The sequence below is a fragment of the Psammomys obesus genome, unplaced genomic scaffold (genome assembly GCF_907164565.1).
Source record: "Psammomys obesus unplaced genomic scaffold, mPsaObe1.curated_primary_1811, whole genome shotgun sequence".
Classification (NCBI taxonomy): domain Eukaryota; kingdom Metazoa; phylum Chordata; class Mammalia; order Rodentia; family Muridae; genus Psammomys; species Psammomys obesus.
In genome coordinates, this window is record NW_026596057.1 from 688,911 (window position 1) to 712,246 (window position 23,336).

Sequence of the window (23,336 nt, forward strand, 5' to 3'; positions counted from 1 at the left end):
GAGGAGCCCAACCTTGAGGATCCACTAATGGAAAGTGGCGGTAAATCTCATTAGTAGCTTTGCTCAGTTCAAAGCAGAGCCAACTACAAGGTCAGGTCCTAAGAACTGGGCAGAGAGGGAAGGATCCACTGTACCGGAGTCTAATATTCTTAGTTCTGTGTCCTGAGAAAGCAGATGTGGAGGCCTGTAGGTGCCTCGGTCAGCCTCAGAAAAGATGTGAATTTCTACAGCATACTGCTTTTCAGAAATCAAGAGCATTTGCCTAAAGAAGACCCAGTGAATGCTTCCTGCTTTCTCCTGCACCCATTACCCCACCCATCCTGGTTCTTTGTCAACACCATGGTGTGGGTCCAGGAAAACCATCTTCCCTATAGTCCGACTTGGTCCCAGGCGACCAAACTCATCCAGTCCCTTTCTCAAGAGCCTTCTAAAATCCTCCCACTTCCACTTCCTAGGTCAAGATTCATACATGTGTGAACACTGACCTTGTGGCTATTTTCTTGAAGCCAGAGTCCTGGGTATAATATTCCCCTCTCTTCCCACTGGTCTCACCACCATTCAAGGGTTATACACCAGGAACAGACATGTGAACACCATCGGCATGGAGCCTGTTGAGCGTGCCATGGCAGGCCCCTGTACCTCAAGGGTACAAATAGATGAGGTGTTCACTATAAACAAAAGCCTCAGTTTTTATATGGTTGGCAGAAGAGCACTTCTGTGAGTCATTCAGCAAGCACTTAGCTCCCTCCAAGGAGGACTCAAGGTTCTAAGGACATCCATTGGAAATAAGAAGAAAATAGGGAGGCAGAGAAGCTGGTACCCAGACATGAGAAGATAAGGTCTATTACAACCAGTTCAGTAATAGCAATGTAGTTCTACTTCCTGTGTCTTGTCGAACTGATGTTCAAGAAACTGGAATGAAAGATTATATGATTATGGGCGGAAGGTAGGGCATATTGTGATGCCAATATATTGGTCAATATATTAGCTTTTTTGTTTTATTTTTTTTACTGATTTTTGAGACAGGGTCTTACAACGTCTAGACTTCTTGACTAACTTCGAAGTTGCTATGTAGACTAGACTGGCCTCAAAATTCTCCTTTTTTTTCCCAAGTGTTAGGATTACAGCACATACTAACCATACCTGGCTACTTTTGTTTTTTAAAAGATAAAGGTAAAACTGGGTCCAAAGCCACACTCTTGCAATCCTAGCACTCTAAATGCAGAAACAAGAGAGTGACTGCAAGTTCAAGGCCAGCTCGGTCTAAACAGCCATTTCTAGGCCAACTAGTGCTATATTTCAAGACACTGTCTCAAAACAAACAAAATGAGATTAGAAAAGTGTGCCTCCTTTAGCATGACTGTGCTGTGTTGGGCCTCAATGAGTTCTTAAAACAGGAATGGAGGGCAATCTATCTGTGGGGCATTGCAGGAAGGGAGAATGTCTACCCTACCTCTTGTGTTTGGCATGGGACCCAGAATAGTGCCTGAGTCACATCATGGCCCTTGAAGCATATAGAGAGGTCCACAGGGCGGGTGACCTTTCTTCTTTTGCTACTGTTCCAAAATTACAAATCCAGGTACCCAGTTTTCCATGCAGGGTTTCTTCATCTCAACTTGAATATGGACAGGGGTGTGTCTGGTCCTGGCCGTCCGCTGGCCACCGTCATTTGTATTAATGTCCCTCTCTTTCTTTGTCCCCTCTCCTCTCTTCTGCCTGCCTCCTCCTCTCTGCAGGTTCACTTGCTGAAGGATCAGTTGGCTGCTGAGGCTGCGGCGCGGCTGGAGGCTCAGGCACGGGTGCACCAGCTCCTGCTGCAGAACAAAGACATGCTCCAGCACATCTCTCTGCTGGTCAAGCAGGTGCAGGAGCTGGAGCTGAAGCTGTCAGGACAGAACGCCAGTAAGCCAGGGTCCCGGCCAGCCTCAGTGCCTGTGCACAAGCTTCGTAAAACAAGTGATTTCCGTGACCCCTGGAGATGCTTTGTTTGGAGACTTGGTGGCACCCTTATAGTTCAGAAGGACAGCAGCGCGGTCACAGTGTTTGTATTTCATAAATAAGAATTGCAAGGCCAGAGTACGTCTTGGCTGTCCTCTAGCTACTACCCAAACCTGACCTTGAAGGTCCTTGGGAGATACTGCCACATGTTCCTCCACTCTCTCCTTGCAGGGAGCTCAGCCACTCTATCTCCCAGGGAAGCCCGTTTCTCCCTCTGAGGGATTTCCCAACGAAAATATACTAAGCCCATATGGGGTATCGTGTTGTGAACTCTGCAGGCCCCACAAACTTTGTAGTCCTTCATTCTTTGCACTCCGACCCACAAACCCTCTAGTAGCTCACTATCCTGTTGCGCAGAGAAATGTCTGTCCGTTTGATTGACGAGGTAGCTGAGTAACTTTGGCCAGCTCTGCAGGTCAGTAACTAGACTGTGCAGTCACTGCTCTGAGATTCTTTGCTGCCTATATATGAGCTATCTCCAAGCGGAGCTGGGAAGGCCGATGGGTTGGTTCTGGGCATGCTTGAAGTCTGTGTTGACTGTGGGCTGACAGATACCTATTGATCAGCTATTACTAAAATAATTGTGATAGAATTTTTTTTAATGTGTGAGCTCATTTATTCTCTGTGGTGATAGAGGCTGTTACTCCCCTCGCACAACTGAACTGAGGCGACAAACTCAGAGAGGTTTAGTAAGCAGCTCAGAGTCACACGGTTAGCAAACAGCGAGCGAAGCCTAGACTCACACTTAAACTTGATTGCAAATGTAAGGTTTTTCTGACTATACCTAGCAGCTATCTAAAACTACTACCCCCTTAGCTATTTCACACAGTCCAGGCCATTGAGAGTCCTAACAGTAATCAGAGACAGCATCTGAAAGATATAGCGGGGACCCACTGTGTGTAAGCCAGTGTCCAGGTTCCTCTCTTACAAGGTTCCCCTGTTAGTCCTACTTGGGGTGTGGCTGGTTTGCCAGCTCCCCTCCCCTCCCCCTTCATAAATCCAGTACAGGGCATCCAGTAGTTTTCCCCAGCTCGCTGAAAGGTGTTCCCCTGCAGCTAGGTGCCTCAGGTGCTTCAGGGACAGAAGGGAAGGAGTGCCCGGTTAAGCTGTGCCGCTCCAGATTCCCTTTGAGGGACAGGCATTGTCAGAACCAGGCCTTTTCCAAGCCACAGGGGTTAATAGCTACATTTTTGAAGCCTTGCCTAACACTGCCTCTCCTTCCCCCTTGTCTCCCTGCAGTGGGCTCCCAGGACAGCTTGCTGGAGATCACCTTCCGTTCAGGTGCCCTGCCTGTGCTCTGTGAACCCACCACCCCTAAGCCAGAGGACCTACACTCACCGCTGCTGGGCGCCGGCTTGGCTGACTTTGCCCACTCAGCGGGCAGCCCCTTAGGTAGGCGTGACTGCTTGGTGAAGCTGGAATGCTTCCGTTTCCTCCCACCGGAGGATACCCGGCCCATGGCGCAGGGCGAGCCGCTCCTAGGTGGCCTGGAGCTCATCAAGTTCCGAGAGTCAGGCATCGCCTCAGAGTATGAGTCCAACACGGACGAAAGCGAGGAACGCGACTCGTGGTCACAGGAGGAGCTGCCGCGCCTGCTCAATGTCCTCCAGCGGCAGGAGTTGGGTGACAGTTTGGATGATGAGATCGCCGTGTAGGTGCAGGGCAAGGAGCTGGCGGAGGTGGCAGCATGATGCCAAGGGGGTCAAGTCTGCCTGTGCCTGGCTGGGGATGCCCAGGGGGAGGCGCTGCCGAGATTAACACCCAGGGCAGAGAGTGTAGGGTCTCAGAAGAGGTTCTGGGTTTTGCTTTGAAAGGTAAATGGGGGGAAAAAAACTGGATTCTCAGACGGGAATTAGCGCCTGCGTTCTGCTAGTGACTGAAGGGGGTGCGAGCAGGGCTTTCCAGGGCGTTGGGACGGGGTTCGTCTTCAGAACCACAGCTCTGGAAGGCCTGCTGCTCTCACCATTATTAGTCAGGTTCTAATAATAATCTGTCCCGTGATGCCTCAGTGACCCTCACACTCTCCTGTCTCTGTGGTGCAGACCATAAAGGGAAGCCATTGGAACCTTGTCGGGTACTTAGTTTTGGGATATCAAGATGTTCCAGGTTGCCTAACCCTCCCTGGAGGTAGAGGAGAATTCCTTCCCCAGGCGCTGGCTGGGATTGTAGAGGCTGGATGCCCTGGGCTGCTGGGAAAGTGAGGCTATGCCTTTCAGTGAGCATGTTGTTGATCGAAGTCACAAGTCGCAGTGGATAAACAAGGAATCTTCTCTATCTCCGCGTCGGATGTTGCCGCAGAGGAAGCTGGGAGTGATAATAGGATTCAGGACCTGCTGTGAGAGCCCAGGGGAGGACCGATGGTTTGCTGCAGCTCACTTAGATCCGGTTCTTAGTTTGGAAACCCTTCCCCGACCCATCTCCTGCCTGCAACCCAGCTCATAGAAACGAGGCTAAGAACTCCCCTAATGCCCCTTTTTCTTGCCTCAGGGGCTGTGCCTGCCCAAGCTTTGGCAGGGCTATGCCCCTGTGCTAGTCTCAAAGACCCAGAGTCCCCTGCCTTACCTCTCTCCCTACCCCTCCACTGGGCAGTAGTGGTCAGTTTTTACTGCAAAAGAAGAAGAAATTGATGTAAGCTGATAGCCGAGATTGTCTACCTTTCAGAATCACTGCCACTTAGAACAGATCAGGGACCACAGCCGTGCCACCCCAGCCCATCTCTCTGTGGGTGTGTGCCTTGAGCACAGGTGTTCAAAGTGCAACTTTATTCTCTTACCATCCAGGCCTTGCCTAGGGGTCTCCACTCAGTATTAGGCTGGCGAGGCCCATGAGAAAAGTTCCTTTCCCCCTGTAAGACCTTAAGTGGGTAATAGATTGTTTTCAACCCCAGAAGAGAGAGCTGAGATGGGGTCAGAGTCGTATGATGGGGGGAGGGGCCAAGCTGTAGGCCAAACTGCAGTGTTATCAGCTAGGAAGGACAGAGCTGCCCAGATGGAGTGCTTCAGCCCCAGCTTTGCACTGAAACATGCCTGATTGCAAGCATGGCCCTTTCTTATAGCCACAGTGGGATTTCTTTTAAACTAAGCAGTCAAGTTAAAGGAAATTAACATAGCTTTACATTATTGCTCCCTAGTGCACTCAGAGCATTGATTGTAATAAGATGGGTTAATGGGGAGGTGTGTGTGTGTGTGTGTGTATGGGTATGTGTGTGTATGTGTATGAGGGGGATATTTTTAGACTTGTGGAGAATGACTAAAAAGATCTCCAGGTGTTCCGATAAACAGAGTTGTACCCTTTCCCACCCTGTATCTAGTTGAAGAACTGTAGAATGCTGTTTGTTCATTTTCTAATTAACAATTGGAAGGAGGTCCAGATACACAATGAAGGGAGAATTCCAGATGTGAGGTCCACCAAACTGAAGGGGAAGCCGGCAGGAATCAAGTTAGGCTAACTTACTCAGTTCCAACCCAGGATTCCTTCAGTCTAGGACCTTTGGATCCAAGCTTTTGTGTATCAGAGAGTGGGTGGTCTGTTGGGTTAAGGTGTACTTGTTCAAGGTTAAAATCTGAGACAAGTGGAGGTGTGTGGACTAGGAGTGAAGAGGGCTATTGCCTTTATGGGGAAGAAGCATGTGGACAGGATATGGGTTTTAAACGCTTGTGAAGGAAAGGGAAAAATGAAAGTGAGATGGAAGAAGTGGAGAGAATGGTTAAGGATGGATGCTGACTTGAGACTCATGTTAAGACTTTTGCTCTTGGTCTCTGCCTTCTTTTACCCTGTTTCCCTGGTTAAGGCCTGCCTTGGAGAATTCATTCATGTGCCATATCCTCCCTAGTAAGAACCAAATCCGGACACTCGTGGAAATGGGAGACAATAGATCTAGGGGCCTTGTGGGGTCACGAGCCAGCGACCTTTCATCTAGGCCGATGACAGGACAGGGAACGCTGCAGACCTGATTCCCCAGCAGGCATGCTCCTTCCTTGCTTCTCGTTCTGCTAACTCAACTCTGCCTTCCTCCTTTTCATCCTTCTACTCTGCCCTATATGGAGGACACATGGACACCAGGGGTATCCTTATTGGTGCCTGCCCCGGGTGCCAGGAAGCTCTTGGGCACACAAGGCTTCGCAGTTGCAGAGGCGAGACGGAATTTCTCCGCACAGGATGAACTGCATTTGGGAACTGAAAATCATATTCCTTATATTCCTGCTTATATCAATGCTATCTATATCTGTAAAAAAAAAAAAAAAAAAACCTTTCTGAAACTCACTCCTCTCAGCTGACCTTGTTTACAAGTTGTATCCCTTTATTTACTCTCTGCTTGATGGCTCTCCCACCCTCTAGCCCTCTGCTTTCTAAAACTGCTGTGTCATTGACTATTGGATCAGCTCTCTGGGAAATGATTCTGTTAATGAAAGTGCACTTACTCCCTGGATGTTGTCACTAGTTAGTGGCTTTTGCTAAATAAACCTTTCTTATTTCTAAATGCTTTCCCATTGTCTCTACTTGCTTCCTCTATTTAACCTGCTCCTTCTGTCCCCTTCCCTCACACCCACTTCCTAAGCTAGGTAACGTCAGTTCTGGGACAAGATACAGAAAGAAGTCATGTTTCCCAGAGGTTAGGATCAAAGCAGACCCTCGGTTGCAGCACATATGGGCCAGCCCTGCAGGATTTGACTGCCTACTGCTATTAACTGGAAATAATTTCGCTTCCCGAGGGGACATTCGGCAGCCTCTGGATACTTCATTTCTCTTAACTAGGGATAGATGCTTTGGGGATATAGAGGGCAGGAATCAGAGATCCTACCACACATAGGACAAAGCTCCAACAGAGAATTATCTCTCCCAAGGGCATTAAAATAGAGATTGTAATGGCCGAGCTAACACACAGTTTTTTGGGACCCCAGGTGTTTTCAGACTCCAGACACCATTAGAACATGAGAGTAGCAGCAGTGGGTTTGGGACATAAAAACAGCATGTCATTGTTTCTGCCATAAACTACGATGAAGATGATGCAATTTCACTGACTGCTGTATTCCGTGTCTGAGGGTTTCTACTTGGTAGTTGCCCAAATGGGCCCATTCCAGCCATGTTTATACAGGGAACAAAACACACTCCTCCCATGATCTTCCAGGAAGGACCATAGCATGAAGGAGTCACAGAGGAACTCTGGCACATGGAAGTATGGGCCTCCCAGCACAGAGCAGAACTGCGAGAAAGGAAAGAACGTTCCAGAAATGGCCTGCAGAGTCTCACAATGAAGCCCATGGGGTGGGGTGGGGGCTTTTTTTACTTCCCAGACTGTGACTTTTGGCTGTTCTGGAGGCAGGAAGCTTGTTAAGCATGGAGCCTTATCATGCCCAGGCCAGAGGGGAGTCTGGGAAGGGTGTTGACCAGGTCTATGCTTCCCCTGTTCTCTGACACTGAAGTGAACCGGGCTGTTTTCTCACCTGCACACTGGCACTGTATATGCCACGTGCAGCATTCATGAGGACATGGGAGATAGCATTGTAAAAGCCTCGGCAGAGAGTACCGTGGACTGCCCCAGGGGACCGTCAAGTTTGCTTTTAATATACCTCCTGCTCCCCACTCCTGTGCTGGTAGGTACAGGCATCTGCCGGGCATCTTTTCCTGTGTGTTGAAACTACATGGGGTTGTGTCCAAGAAATTTTCCGGGGGTTATGATAATAGTATGTTAAATGCAAAATGTGGGAAGCCCCTTCCTGTCCTTAGTGAGAAGATCCTAAACACCAGATGGAGAGTGATGAGCATAGCATAAGTGATGGTCCCTCAGCTGGTCTCCTATCATCTGCTTTTTCCATTGGCTCTTTGGGGTGGGTGATGCAGAGGCCCTGAAGCAGGGAACATGGAGTTGGCAGCCAATTAGGAGCCAGTCCCCTAGGCAGTGGTGAAAGCGAGAGGACCTCTCCTGTGTGTGCTCTTGCTGTACTTGCTAAGGAGCCCTGTCAAAGGGACAGGACATGCATGCACAGCCATCACATGTAAGCAGCCAGCTTCCCAAGCCCAGTGGCTTTTCTAGTCAAGAAGCAGAGTAGGTTGCTAGAAAGGCCCGCCAGTCACTTCTCTCTCTTGGCAAGTGATATCCAGGGAGTGATGTCATGGTTGCTTAGAGACCACCTGGCTTCTGAGTGGCCAGGTTGTGATCTGCAAATCTCAGCTCGTGAGGCTGACAGTCAGACTCTAGACTGTTGCTACGTAGAGAGGACACAGAAAAAGCAGTGAAAAGCAGAGACTGATGAAGGACCAGGGTTGTCCTCATAGCATGTTAAAGCATGTTAAGTGATAGGGGTTTGAGCAGAGCATTTCTCATGCTGGGGAAAGATAAGAAGCATACATGATATTTTGGTAACACAATGATAAACAGAAGCAGCTCTGCTAAAACCATAAAGTCAGGCTCCAGGAAGAGTCGAGGTATATGGTGGGAAAAACAAAGGAGGGACCTACACACACAATTGATACCCAGTCCCCAAGAGGAAATGCTGAGTCATTTTTGTGCTTCAGATTGGCATAGAGGCTTGCCCTGAAATGAAGCAAGGGTCAGGACTGTCCCTGTGGCACATTGTGTAGTGATAGCATGTAGTGTTGGCATGACTCAAAATAGCCATAGAAAGCTCTCCCTGGGGTTAAACATGATTCTGCCTGCTTTGGCAAGAGGTTCATGTAGTGGAGATGGCCCACCTTCCTTGTGTCTTTCCTGCCTTAGGCTGAGAGTCATGTTGTCCTTTCCAGAGGTTTACCACCCTCACGAGGTTAATAGCTAGGATGCCTGCAGGAATTCCTTCTCTGCCCTTTGTCCTCAGTGTGGGTAAGAACTGATCCCTGTAGATCAGTACTCTGGAGCAGTGGTGTTTATCTCTGGACTTCTCCAATCCTAACTAACCATGGAGGCTGCTTAGCGCAAAAGCTAGCTAGGCTTCTATCCCAGAGTTTCTGAGTGAGTAGGTCTGAGTGGAGTCTACAAATTGTGTCTCCTCTTGATTCCCAGAAGAGGCCACCACTGCTAGTCTCAGCACCTTGCTTTAACGGCCACTTAGAGGGTATTCTCAAACTTCTAGTATTGTGTTTATCTTGAAAGGGAGAAAGAAAAGGGAGAGGCAAAGAGATGGGTCTGGTGTTGCTAGGCAACCACTAATTGAAGGTGATGAAGATTCCCTGGGTACCAAGAGGAGTGGCACACGATGGGGGTGACCGGACTTGACAAAAAAAAAAAAAAAAAAAAAAAAAAAGGCTATAGCTAACTTCAATTTATTGTTTCCTCCCTAGAGGCATAAGTAAGCTTCATCCCTTTTTAACTGATGTGTCAGTAGACTATTTGAAGGCCTGGCAGCTGCCCAGGGAGATTCTATCTCCTGGCCGGGCCTTCTGCTCCTTTCCCCAGAGGGTTTTGAGCTTACGGTAGTATACCTTGCAGCTGAAACCTTCCTTGAAGCCCCCCTTGATGTGACTCTTGAGGGAGTGCAGAGTGGGGTACATGCGGCAACAGGCTGCACACTTGAAGCCATTCTGCTGGGCTGGGTGCCACTTGGAAGCCATTAGGATATCCTGGGATGTGATAGAATCCAGGCCATGCTTGGATTTCTTGTTGGACTCCCTGGTGTATGTATTCTCTTGGGAGGAGGAAGACGAGCAGACACTCTCAGCCAAATCCTCAGTAAGGCAGGTGTCCCCTCTTCCCTCTTCCCGGTCCACCTCTGGGAACCCATAGGCCTCCAGGTGGCTCTCATTGTCTGTGCATACAAAGTAGCTGTAAGGGGAAAACCAGGGTCGGTAGATGGTACAGTTCCGCCTCAGCTGCTCCCCGTTCTGGGTGTCCCCCAAGTCTGCAAAGGAAAAGGCAGGGTCTGAGTCTGGCGCTAAAGGCGGTGAGCAGTGAAGCAGAAGTGGCTAGAGGCAGTCAGGAGAGGCAGACAGACAGACCAGACTACGTATGACCTCGGGGGAATTGTGCTCCACCTTGATGATGGCTGAGAGACCGCAGGGGACGACGGGATGGAAAAAGAGAGCCTAAGACATCCATTCCTGCTGCATTCTTTTTCTGCTGTTGAAAATGCACGTATCTGTAAACATCAGAAGTCTGGGCAGGACACTGACCCTTCCTTGCATAAAGACACAGTGACTTCTGACTCCTCTGAAGATAGGCAAGAACAGGTAGACATCTGATACAGTCTTTCTGCCACCAATGGTTTGACCACCTTTCCAGCCTCAGTGCCCATCCTGATCCCTCCAAAGACCACTCAGCTAGGAACAGGCTCTTCTCATGGGCTCGAGGGAAGGGACTTGGAAGGCAAGATGCCTTCATGGACCTGTGGACCTCTACTGAGAAAGGGACAGGTACAAAGGCAGCATGCGGGGTGGACTTGCAACATCCCTCCCTTGAGGGTACCACACCTGTTCCTCTTTAGCTTCTCACGTGCCCCTGCCCAAAAGGGGAGAAGGCCTCAGATGGTAAGGGCACTTAGCTATGCCCCCATGCCGGAGATCATTTGCTTGGGTTTGGGGTTGGGGGGAGGGTGCAGGATCTGAGCTGGGCTGGACACCTCAGTGAGTAACATTGTCCTTTGCAACATCTATGTTACCAAAGAAAGAGTGGTGAGCTGAACAGGGTTGTGAGTCCTCTTTGGAGGACTCCCAAAGACAGGCTCTAGAACCTCATCTTCCGTGCGCTCAGGGGTCTCCAAACTAATGAAAAATGGTCATTTCTAAACTCAAACAAGCAGGCCTGTTAAAGGTGTTGTTCCAGGGAGTCACAGTTAGGGCAGCTTCTTCAGAGCTGCAAACAAGGTCCTCTGGAAGTCAGGCTCTGACTTGGCCAGGAAGCAGGAAAGATCATATCTAGCATGATTTCAAACCTTATTACTGAAGACTTGTCTCAGCCATACCTTTCTCCTTGGCCCACCACTCAACTGATGCTCCTACGTATCACAAGTACCTTCACTTTCACAGGACTCGGGGTCCCAGGTCCCAGGATGGAAGCCCACATAGGCATTCTACATGGTCCCTTTGGGAATGAGAAAACAAGCCAGGTTCTCCAATTGAAGGATCTCAAGTCCTCAGTCAGAGGGGCCGTGCGGACCCTTGCTGTGTGTTGTACGCTGAGGTAGCTACTAAATCTCCGATGAAAAGTTTACGGCCATCTAGGTTCAGGGTTAGCTCAGTGGTAGAGCATTTACCGAGCATGTGGGAGGGCTTGGGTTTGACCCCCACCACCACCACAAGGTGACTGTGTAGAAAGGAGATCTGCCTGAAACCCCAGGGCAATAGCTAGGCTTTTAGGAGAGAGATTTTAAAATGTTTCCTGTAGAAGCAAATGTATGTTTAGGAGAACTCCACAGCAGTCCAGTTCAATCCCTGTGTACATGGGAATTCCCTAGAACTGGTTCTTGACTGTGGGTCATGACCCTTTTGGGGATCTACTGACCCTTTCACAGGGGTCGCCGAAGGCCATCAGAAAACACAGGTATTTACATTACCAGTCATAACAGTAGCAAGAGTACAGTTATGAAGTAGCAACAAAAGTAATTTTATGGTTGGAGGGGTCACCACAACATGAGGAACTGGATTAAAAGGTGGCAGCATTAAGAAGTTGAGAAGCACTGCCCTAAAGGATCTTATTCTAAACAGGCTCCTCTCTGTGGAGCCTGAGAACCTGCCTTCCTCAGCTTCCCTGTGATGCTCATGTTGTAGAGCCAGGGTCATGCTTCAGTTGACAAGTCATGTGTCTACCTGTGTACCTCACCGTGATCATCAGTTAGCCTATTCCTTGCCACTTACTAATGTGTTTTTTTTCCTCCAGTTTAAGACCAAGTTAATGAGCGCACATGCTCTCTATGTAGACAGACCATCACCTCAAGATTTCGTGTAGGTACAGGCCCTGCCTGAAATGTGACAAGTGTACTCCCATCTGTCCCTTGCCAGAGGCTGTGAAACAGCAAGACTTACCAGTAAGGCAGTTTTGTTTTGTTTTTTTGAAAACTTATATTCTCGCCCTATAGTATTTGGCTTTCTCAACCAATCATGATCCTATGTCATGATTTGACAGGATCATGTATTTAAAACAAAACTCAGATCGGTTTAACAAACAATCCCACATCTTTGTAGTTCCCAGGGACATCGCATTTACCTGGCAAGCTGGTGGCAAGTGAGGATGTAATGTCAGGAAAGGCAGTCAGGGCAGAGGAAGAGATCCGAGGCCTAGAGATGCTGAGGAGTGAGAAGTTCTCCATGTTCTGACCACTGCAAGGCAATAGAGGCCACACAGCTCGTGGTAAGCTGGCCAGATCGTCTAGGCAACAGACATTCTGAGTGGAGCCGACATCACAAGGTCCAGCGGTTCCGTTAGCCAATAGGTTACAAGTTTGAAAGATGGATGAAAAGTTGTATACAAGACTTTTCCCCTTTTAAAACTTAACTCCTTTTTGTTTCCTCTTCAATGTTAAATTTTCAATCGGTATATAAAGGATCAGCTGTCATTGTAGAATTTTTGAACAAAGTGTGTTTTGTTCAAAAAGATTTTTTTTTGTTGAAAAAGATTCTCTTCCCATCTCCACCCTGCTCTAACTTCCTTACCCCCATGACCTTTCTGCTTTTGTGTCACGTGTGTCCTTTTGTCCTGATCCACTTTCCTTAGCATCTCACATCTCTTTTTTTATTATCTCTAGTTTTCTAGGTTTTTTTTTTTTTGGCTTAACCCACTTTTACACCTTTATACTATGTATGTATATATGTATCTATGTATGTATATATTGTGAGTGTGTATACACATATATCTATATACATCACAAACCAGAATCTGCTCATGAAAGATCCAGTTTTAATCTTTCTGAGTTGGGTCACCTTGTTTAATATCTGTGAAAGAATAAACTTACTTAGATCCATTTTCTTTTATTCTGTGCAAAGGTCATTTCAGAGTAGATCAGAGACAATTACAAACCAGAAATGCTGGAATTGCTAGAGGAAATATAAGAAATACACTTAAGAAGAAAGGAAGGAAGAAAGAAAAAAAGAAAGAAGGAAAGAAAGGAAGGAGGGAGGGAGGGAAGGAAGGAAGGAAGGAAGGAAGGAAGGAAGGAAGGAAGGAAGGAAGGAAGGAAGGAAAGACACTTCAAGATATGGCTGTATACAAGAACTCTATGAGCAGAACTCTACTGCCTCAGGAAATAACTCCAAGGACTACGTGAAAATTAAAAGCCAGTACATAGCAAAAGAAACTATCAGTGGGGAGCCAACAGCCAGTAACTTGTCATTCCTCCGTGGCCTGTCTCTGCTGAGAATAGCCAGCAAAAAGGAAGAATATTGTAGAGCCATTTACAGTGGTACTGTTTACCACCTATTTTCTGGGTGGCTGCCACCTTTTGTATGTGTATATAACCATGTGTTCCCACCTCTAGACCCCTCTTTCCTCCTTCCTTTCGCTCTTCTTCCTTATTTTCCTGGCCTCTACCACTCAGTGTTTTGTTTTTGTTTTTGTTTTCTGCTTGTGTTGTTTGGGGGCATTTTTTATATATATATATACTTTTGGGAAATAATTTCTAAAATTTGCAAAAGTTAAAATTTGTACCATATATTGTAACTTTTTATCACATTTTGTGTTATCATTTCCTCCACCTACCATCGTGCGTGTGTGTGTGTGTGTGTGTGTGTGTGTGTGTGTGTGTGTTCAGTCACTGAGGATGAAACCAGGACTTTGTGCATGAGCAACAAAGTCCAATCCTTAAATGTGTTTTGTTTGCTTATTTGTCTTCCGAACTATTTGGAGGTAAGTTACCCTATATCCTTTTATATCTACTCACTTCATATATTTCCTAAGATTGGGGACCAGGTATTGTTTCTAGTAGTTGGTGGGTGCTCTTCTAGGCAAGCGGCTTCCTCCATCCTGTGTTGCTCATTGTAAGGCACTATGCTAATGAGACTGTAGACTCCAGGGCCACCTCATCTCTCTGCCTTCTTTCTGCATATAACAACCTGGCAACCTAGCCAGATGAATAATAAAAGGTGACTGAGACACTTGGAAGAGAAGATGCAGGTGTCCCATTCTGAGTCATCACAGCCCATCATTTAGACACATAGAGGTGCTTTGGGTGTAAATGGTGATGTGTTTACACCGGCTACAAAAGAGAGTCCACTCCTAAACTCCAACTGTGACCATCCTGTAGATCATGTCTGAGCATTAATTTCCCAGCCACTTAAACATCTGCAGGAATGAGAGAACCTAATTCCCTCCTATTTCTCCCCTTGGTTGGTTTAGAATGCTAAAATGTTTATAGTGAAAATTAAACTTGAATGTTTTGATGCCTCTGAGGTCATGTGGCCATTTCATTTGGGTCTCCATGGTGTAAAGCAAGCTCGTCAGGATGCGTAATTTTGAATCCCCTTCTCCATCAGCTGCCTGTGTGATGGGTAGACTCTGCCACTTGGCTTTTCCATACTGTTTCTTTAGACCGAGACAGAGTGATGAATGTCTTCCAGTGTGTAGCAATTTACAGGTGAAAGGAGCCTAGATGTGAGCTATATGCACAGGACCCAAGGGACTTAGAAGGGTTTCTATTGCCAGCTATGTAGATGGAGTTCTTGTAAAGGGGGTGCAAAATGGGAGGGAAATTGGGAAGGCTGCAGTAGTGTCTTTTTCTTGTTTTGGAATTATGAACCTGTTTTTACTGAGCTGTTGGAGAGTTTGTGGGAGCTTGGTTTTTCCAGAGTTTACTGCGTTCCTGTGTGGCAGAGCCTTTTTTCACGTGCTGGTGCTGATGGCTTAAACGGGAGATGATAACCCTCTAAAAGTGACTGGTCACTACATAAATGTGTCTTTCTCTCATTTGTTTCCCACCTGCTTTTCGAGCCCTTTTCTTAAACAGGTAAGATCCCTGCTTTCTTGTGGATGACTTCTCTTCCCAGATGCCCTCCTCTGCTTGAGAATGTGCATGACATGCAGTGCTGTTGGGAGGGCCTCCCAGCTCGGGTCCGGTCAACTGGCACACCACCACCATTGTTCTCTCCATCACTAAGCCTCGACAGTTGTGAGGCTGAAGGGACAAAGTGTGAGAGGCTTGTCAGCAGGAAAGATGCCCGCTGTGGGGGCGACAGAGGCCAACTTTGCAAAGAAGACAACTTTTTTCCCCTAGCATGACCTCGCAAGCCCTTGCAACCACTGCCACAGAGAGGGCTTGGGGTGGTTTCTGAGACTGTGCTCACAAGTCTGGAGATGGTTAGAGTGATTTCCTTCTCCTATCGGCCTATCAATAAGATATAGTTAAGAATTCACATTAAGGTCAAATTCAGCTAAACTGATTTATTAAATGCTTATTGTTATGGAAAGCCCTAAGCCAGGCCTTCTAGATGATAGAAGTGCTCGAAGGTTCTATAGCCCCTTTCGAGGGACTTCTCATCCCACTATATGAACAAGGTATATTTCCCAGAAAATGTGAGCTAATGGTAAAGAAACCATATACTAGACTCACTTAAATTACTGAGGAATTTAGAATCTTTTATAGCCTGTGTTATAAAAAGTAGAGATAGAAGTACAGAAAATCCACACAAGGCATCATCTAAAGTTGCTTGCTAAAGGAGTGTTTTGAAAGTAATAGATGCTTGTAATTTACAAATCAGTTTGATGGGCAGTTTTAGTGTTTCCACTTTTAAAAATGAGTGTGCTTAGCTGGGCATGTGGTGGCACATGCCTTTAATCCCAACAGGGGAGGCAGAGGCAGTTGGATCTCTGTGAATTCAAGGACAGCCTGGTCTACAAAAGCAAGTCCAGGACAGCCAGGGCTATTACACAGAAAATCCTTGTCTTGAAAAACAAAACAAAACAAAACAAAAAAAAAGAACAACAACAAAAAGTCTGCTTGCTCTGAAAATATAAAGTTTACCAGAGAAATAGGAGGTCTAGCCAACCGTGGAGAACTTGCTGCTCCTCACACCCATGGAGCCTTGCATGCAATGGCCTTCTGTTTCACACACTTTCTATATGGTGGGAGATAGTGAAATTAATGTCCAGACCACCTCTGCTAGCTTGCAGAATGCACAAGAAAATAAAACAAGGATCTGGGTCATGATAGGCAAATTATGTCAAAGTGGATGACGTGGCAAGACGCACTCTTAAGAAAATGGTCAGGAGCAGCTGTGGGGTAGTCTAAGAGCCCTGCCAGGGTGATAGAGCACATCTGGAGTCCAAGCAACTTGGGGCTTGTCCCAAATCCCCTGGCATATCCCTCCCACCACACAGTAGTTCCACCTCAGGAGACCCAAGGAGCTGTCAGCCCACATTCCACAGAGAAAATGGGTTCATGGTTTTAAGACTGCTCAGAGGTAAAGACCATGAAAGTCATCCCCACTCTTCCTCCCATGGTTCTTTCTCTGCTACCCAGGAATCCTTGGAATACAAGTTATCCAGGTGGTTGACCCAGATGGAATCTCTCAACTCAAGTCACAGAAAGTGAAGCATTCCCCCTGGCCTGGAGCTCAGCAGTGCAGGACAAAAGAGACTGAGCATAAGGACTTAGCCTCAGGCAATCTTTGGAAAGACTTAGTGAGATAGACCCTTAGCAGCCATATTTACAGTGAGATCCCAAAGATCACATACAACTTCTCCCCGCCCAGATAGACAACAAAGCTAGAACAATGGCCATAGACAACTCTGGTGCAAAGTCTGGCTGCTTTGATAATCTAGATGGGTTTTCAGAGAAGATATGGATAGCCAAGTATCCTGATTAGAGTAACTATTGCGGTGATGAAACACCATGACAGAAAAAGCAAGTTGGGGAGAAAAGGGTTTATTTGGCTGTTTTCACATCCATAGACCATCACTGAAGGAAGTCAGGACAGGAACTCTAACAGGGTGGGAACCTGTAGGCAGGAGCTGATGGGGTGCTGCCTACTGTTACATCCCCCGTGGCTTCCTCAGCCTGCTTTCTTATAGAACCCAGGACCACCAACCCAAGAATGGCACCACCCACCATGGGCTGGGCCATCCTCCACCAGTTACTAAATTAAGAAAACACTCTACAACCCTACCCTACAAAGACATTGTCTTAATGGAGGCTTCCTCCTCTCTGATACCTTTAGCCTGGGTCAAGTCAACATAAAAGTATCCAGCACAGAGTGTGTGGGCAGCAAGGCACAGAGCCTGCAGCTCCAGCCGTTTCAGCAATAGACTACCATCTTGTCCTTTATAATTCTCCACAGGCAAAGTGAATGTGGGCAGTTTGTTCGTTTGCGTAACTGCTGTGTAGGCCCAAGCTTGGTGTTGAAGAGACAAACACAAAGATGCATGAAGTGTGGCCTCAGCCTTGAAAGTGTTTCCCTCCCAGTCATCTAGCCCCTCAAGCTAACTGTTAAAGCCATACAGAGGTCCCAAGAGGGTCTTCTTCTATAGCTATCCCATGTCACTAGTAGAGGAAAAAGCTATAAACTCTGGATCAGAAGACCTGAGTTCTAATTCCAGCCGGCCAGTAACTAGTGCTATGACATCAGGTCCACAATTAGTACTCTGAGCCTCTCTCTAATGCACTCCTTCACTAGGTTATCATGGGAAGCAAATGAACATGGCTTTCGCCAGGACATTTGTGCTTCGCCAGTAGCAAGTTCCTGTCCATGTGGCACACTGGGTCTGACTGACTGGCCTCTGTGTCCACAAGCTTTTCTACTTTCCCCACTTCTACTCCACAAGAACTTAGGAGCTGCTGGCTCATATTTCATGGAGAGAATGTGTCACACAGGAGGCCAAAAGTAGGGAACTCCTGACCCAGAATCCTTTTCCTGCAGCAGCCCCTGTCCCCAGTGCCTGAGAAAGAGCGTGGCATGTGCTCTCAGCAGCGTAAAAATGTCATGTTTCGCTGCTTCATCCTCATTTTCTCTCTGCTTCAAAGGGCCTGGTGACCCCAAGACCAAAGAAGTCAAGGAGGTTGGTTTAAGGGAATATGCTTGACTTTTCATGACTAGACGTAGTCACTGGTTAGCCCCCCGTGGGGAACAACTGGAATTTTTGGTCTAGTGTTCTATCAACAAAAACAAAAAACAAACAAAACAAAACAAAACAAAAACTATCCTGGAAAGTTTAAAAACATCTTTACTGGAAGCTTCCAGAAAGTTGTGGGGTGATAAGCTTTGGATGTAATATAAAACTAAAACTAAGAGAGCCGAGAAACAAAGTCCAGAGTCCTACTCCCCTCCACTTACATGTCCCCTTCTTTTTCCTTTGTTCCTAGTTGACCACAGCATGTTTGAGAATTTGAACACTACCCTCACTCCAAAGCTCCAGTCCAGCCATTCCTTCCCCCACCTGTCCAGACCTGCAGCCCCAGGCTCTATCAGCCCTGGCTCTGCAGAGCCAGGAGGACCAGGACTGAGGGTGGGCAGCAGCCAGCACCTTAAGAACCTGGGCAAAGCCATGGGGGCCAAGGTCAATGACCTCCTGCGAAGAAAGGAGTCCTCAAGCCTGGGCAGCGTGGGTGTGATGGAGATTAATAAGACTGCTGGGGCCCAGCTGGCTGGTGGGGAAGAGCCAGCCTGTGGAGCCTGGCTGGAGGATGAAAGGTGAGTCTTCTCATCCACCCATTATCCCACTTCTAGATGTAGGAACATGGACAAACCACAGCACATTCAGGAAAGAATAAGCCCAAGGAAGGGGTGAACATTTGTCAAGAAATACAGGGTTAAGCCTGGGTCTGTGAGAGCCCACTTCAGCCTTTATAATTGGAAGTGAATTTGAACCCTGGTATTACCTGAAAGTTCCCCACGTGGGTTCTGATGCCAGCTGTTCCTCAGGACTGCTACTATAGACTGAGTGCCTGATAGGGAGGAAGAAGCATGATGCAGCTACTTCTGTCTCCATCAACAGCATCTTTCTGGGCCTTGATTCCAACACCTGTGACCATGAGCTCATGTGCCTTTTAATGGGCCCAGTACTTGAGTTCTAAGATGAATCAACGCCCTGGGTTCTTTCTCTAGCCTCACAGAGGCAACACTCTGTACCGCTCTGAGCACTGAATAAGGAGGGAGCAGCCTCATAGTTAATTGTTGTGTTGAGGTTGCTAAGATCTACAACCTAAATCCAGAACAAGAACTCAACGGAGGAAGCACTTGCTAGGTTGGGGGGCTGAAGGGGCAGCTGGAGTAGAGAATTTAGAATGTGTATAGACTGGTATCTCACTGTCCATAAAACCTAAATGCTTATTGTCATGGACTTTCAGGTCAGTCCAGGAAGCTTTCCCTCTGCTGGATCCTCCACCTCCCATAACCCGGAAGCGAACCCCTCGGGCCCTGAAGACCACCCAGGACATGCTGATTTCATCGCAGCCGGTCCTAAGCAGTCTAGAATATGGGACAGAATTGTCACCTGGGCAGGCCCAGGACTCTCCACCCACTGCTCAGCCTGTCCCTGCAGACACTTCCCGGCCAGAGTCTACCATTGAAATGGGAGAGAAGGGCGAGGCTCTACCCAATGGCGAGGTGTCCCTGTTGGTACCTGACCTAATACACAAGAACAACCAGGAGGAATCCAAGCTAAAGGCAACTGAGTGCAGAAAATCCTCCTCCCCTGGCCCCATTGAGAGAAATGGCCTCAAACTCAGCTTGAGCCCCATCAGCCTGGCTGAGTCCTGGGAGAAGAGCAGCCCACCTCCACAGACACGGACCTCCAGCCTTGACAATGAGGGCCTTCACCCAGACCTGCTGTCCTTTGAGTAGGGTCCCTCGTCTTCCCTGCTGAACACCCTCTTCACTTTGTTGTCCACTACACAGATGGCCTTTGTTCCGACTCTGCCACGTCCTCACCCTCCTTGCAGAAGGCACCCCAGAGTCCACTCTCTACCTGAGATGTTTTGGGACCAGATGGCCACAAGTAGTCCCAGTTAAGGAGTCTGCAGAATGGCAAAAGGATGCAGTGACATGATGTCTCAGATCCTGCTGTTCTGCAAGCTTCCCTGGCTGCTGGCTGCTAGAACTCATGCTCCCTCAAGCTTGTCCCAGCTTCCTACTGACTTACAGGGCCACCAGCTGAGGAGGATGGAATCCTCTTTGCCTGTCTGCTCAGACTTATATGCTGTCTTTTCTTTTACCCCCCAAACTCTGATTCTGTCCCTTTCTTCCATAATGGTCCAGGGACACCCTCCCCTCCCCCCACCTTGAAGGGAATTCAGCTAGGGAAAAATAGTAGGCTTTGGCTTGATGATGGGACCTGGCCTGGAAAGCTACACCCTGACCGCAACTTTACCATAGTCCCTTCAGCTGTGTGGACCCCTAGCCACCATCATCTTTCCCCCCCTGCTTCCGGCTTAGGGCCAGAGGAGGTGCTTCTGAGGCTTAAGGCCTTGAGAGCTTCCTCAAAGGTTGAACCTTGTCAACCAGGGTTTTCTCATCCAGTTAGATGCGCCCCTACGTATCTGGATAGGCGCTCGGGATGATGATACAGGCAGCTGTGCTGGGGTTCCTTGCTATGTGTGGGTGAATACGGGCAGGCAGGCCCCTGCAGAAGCAGCAGAGAATGTTCTGATGTTCAGAGAGGGGAGTGTGGGAACACAGAATGGTCCTACAAGAGTCAAGAGCAGAGATCCTAGAGAAGTGGAAAGTGAGGACTGAGAAGGGCATTGCTGGAAGTCAGAGCAGCTTTTCAGGCCACTCCACACCAAGAGTGAGGCAATGCCGGGGCCTGGCAACAGTATGTATGAGAGCCAGGGCAGAGCATGTCAGAGACTGAATGTGGTGAGGACTGTGTGGGCAAAGCAGTTGCCATTAAGGGAAAGTGCTTCTTTGTGCTTGTGCTGAGGTTGCCTGAATTGCTTGCAGCACCAGGCCAGCCCAGAGATACCTGGAACCTAGGTCCATCATTCAGGTAACAATGATCCTCCTCTGCTTCTGCCATCGGGCTCTGTGTAAGGAACCAACGAGGCTTATCAGCCCTTCACCAGTGTCTGCCTTCCAGGTTAACTTGCTTTGTCTTCCTTCCTCCCTCCAGGGGCCCTTTCATGCTGTCTTCCTGTGGCCAGGAGACTCTGTAGTGATACCATCCACAAAGGCCTTTGTAGCCAGAAGACATCCCTATTCTCAAAAGAGGAGGCCAGAGCTCCACAAGGAGTCTAGGGATGGTGCATTCAGCCAGGGCTGCCCTTGCAGCAGCGCCCCCATCCTGCTTCCTGTGGCCTTCCCTCTTCTGCTCCCTTGGCATCTGTGACATGGGGGACACACTTCCCAGTTGAACATTACCAGCACACTGCCCTCCCCTCAACCAGCAGACATCTGAGCTAACTCCAGAAGAACCAGCGTAGGAGGCCTCAGCCAGACCCCCAGGATGAGGTTTCCCTCTGATACGCTCGCTTCTGCCATCTCTGCCCTCCGACCCTCTTCTCTCATCCCATTTTCCATTGCCGCAGATGGCAAGGCTTCATCTTGCGCTCCCTGCAAATTCCTGTCTTTTCCTTTCAGATGGGATTCCATGCTTCCAGGAATCTGAAGACCCTGGTGGAATATACGGGGCTGTTAGCACATAGGTAGCACATGTGCCTTGCCCCAAGGGCATCCCAAAGATGTGATCCTAAAGTCAGAGAAGTCCTTAGGACTAGCGTCCCAGAATAATGTGGGATATTTCCCCAAACAGAAAGTTCAGGCTGTCCCCCAGAGAGCAAGTCTGATGTAATCCGAGCTCTCCATACCGGGGGTCTTGGTTGGTGCCTCTGATGGGAAGCTCAGCAGATAGCTGTCCTCTGGGGCTGCTCCCTTCTGAGCCTAGGTTGACTCAGCATGAGGCTTGGCTTGCTTAAGTGCCCAGGATACTGCTTAGAGCCCTGGCCCTCAGGCCCGGCACTAAGCAAGAGATCCCATCACATTTGTCCCAGGGCCCCTGAAAAGGGATCTTCTAAGTACTTTCGACTTGTATTCGGTGTTGACCTAGATACCATGGGTGTCTGCATCAACTCCTAGGACCTTGACTATCTCCCTGCTACAGGAGTGATCCTGCTACCTCGGGAGGTCCTCTGCGACTGAGCCTTGTCTTAGATGCTGTAGATACTGCCTGGTGCTAGGGCCCATGTGTTTCCCAGGGACCAGCAGGAACAAGTTCTCCTGAGGGTTTTGACTCACATCAGCTCTTCCATCTAGTGCCTGATCAGGCCCGCTGGCCATCTCAGCAGTGTAGACTGCAGCACAGCAGCCTTCACAGTGAACCCAGATCCCCTAGGGTTTGACCTTTGGGTAGCTTGATAAGCATGGGGCGGAGGTTAGCCAATGGGGAGGAATGAAGGGTCTAACTTCTATATCTGTTTAAAGAAGCTGGGGCCTTGAAGCCGCCTTCTCCCTGCTTCTTTCCAGCCCTATTGTATAGCTCTGTTTAGCCCATAGCTTTACCCTGATAGATCACAAAGTGAGCTTCCAGAAACATGAAAAGAAAGTATCTCCTCCTTAATCCTAGCCTACACTTTTCTCTAGAAATGTATCTGTGAATGTTCTGTCTCTGGGTAATATGAAGACATGTGTTTTTAATCCATCATCTTTTAAAGAACAAGTTTGGCCCCTATTTGAAAGAACAAGATTATATAGTTCTATTCTGAGTATTTTTTAGAGAGTTCATATTTATATTTTTAGAGATTTTTCTTGTAGAAGGAAATTGCATAATAAAATGATAAAATGTGTCTTGCTGGCTTGTCTTTTTACCTCTTGACTGGTGGAGAGTTCTGAGAGTCCTGAGTTCCTGGAGGATACCTGGGTGGGGGTGGGGCTATGGCATTTTACTTTGCAAACCCAAAAGACTCAGGAATGAGGAATCTGGAAGAGATAAGGAAGAGAAGTGCTACGAACAAACCTCCAACTTGAGACTGTTAGAGGAATGAGGATGAGTTTTAGGAAGGGCCATCTTTTATGTCGCTGGCTGGCTGGCTGCTGTGAGGGTCTCCACGCATGTCTGTTTCTGGATCATCGACATGATGTGTACACATCCAGCCCTCCTTGGGGGAATACTGTAAGGAAACAATGTTCCTTGATCCTTCTCGAAGATCTTACCCTACAGTCCATAGCCGCCTTCCACTGCAAAGGGAACATCCTCGTGTGTGCATCCTTCCCCACAGGGACCACAGTAGCTCGCTCAAAGGGGGTTAGCATCAACAGTTATTAGCAGAATACTCAAAGCTGTGGACTTTGGGGAAATCCCCCCCACCCCCCCACCCGTGGCTGCTCTGAACTGGGACAGCCCTTGAAGTCATTTACTGAACCAGAGCTGGTGTCAGATTTCAGGAGCTCTAGAGCTTCAGTTCTCAACCTGTGGGTAGCAAAATTACAGATACAAAGCAGCAGCAAAAATAAATTTATGGTTGAGGGTCACCACAAACAGAAATTGTATT

The 23,336-nt window shown here is 48.0% G+C and overlaps 2 protein-coding genes across 4 annotated transcripts in view; one reads left to right on the forward strand and one right to left on the reverse strand.

Moving 5' to 3' along the window:
• CUNH1orf226 (chromosome unknown C1orf226 homolog) overlaps nt 1–22,614 on the forward strand; it is a 288,836-nt gene extending 266,222 nt beyond the window's left edge. For 2 of the 3 annotated variants that reach the window (XM_055624624.1, XM_055624625.1), the window contains exons 9-12: nt 1,737–1,902; nt 3,238–3,390; nt 18,216–18,543; nt 19,200–22,614. In XM_055624624.1, the coding sequence (XP_055480599.1) occupies nt 1,737–1,902; nt 3,238–3,390; nt 18,216–18,543; nt 19,200–19,695 (1,143 nt within the window). In that variant the 3' untranslated portion in view covers nt 19,696–22,614. Of the gene's footprint in view, nt 1–1,736; nt 1,903–3,237; nt 3,391–9,636; nt 15,215–18,215; nt 18,544–19,199 lie in introns of those variants that run through there. The other variant, XM_055624626.1, reaches the window with a different exon arrangement.
• Spata46 (spermatogenesis associated 46) lies at nt 9,322–12,236 on the reverse strand. Its single transcript, XM_055624627.1, has 2 exons — nt 12,134–12,236; nt 9,322–9,833 (listed from the first exon to the last, which is right to left on the reverse strand). Exons 1-2 carry the CDS (start codon nt 12,234–12,236, stop codon nt 9,322–9,324), a joined length of 615 nt encoding a protein of 204 aa, XP_055480602.1.
• Nucleotides 22,615–23,336: the final 722 nt, after the last annotated feature.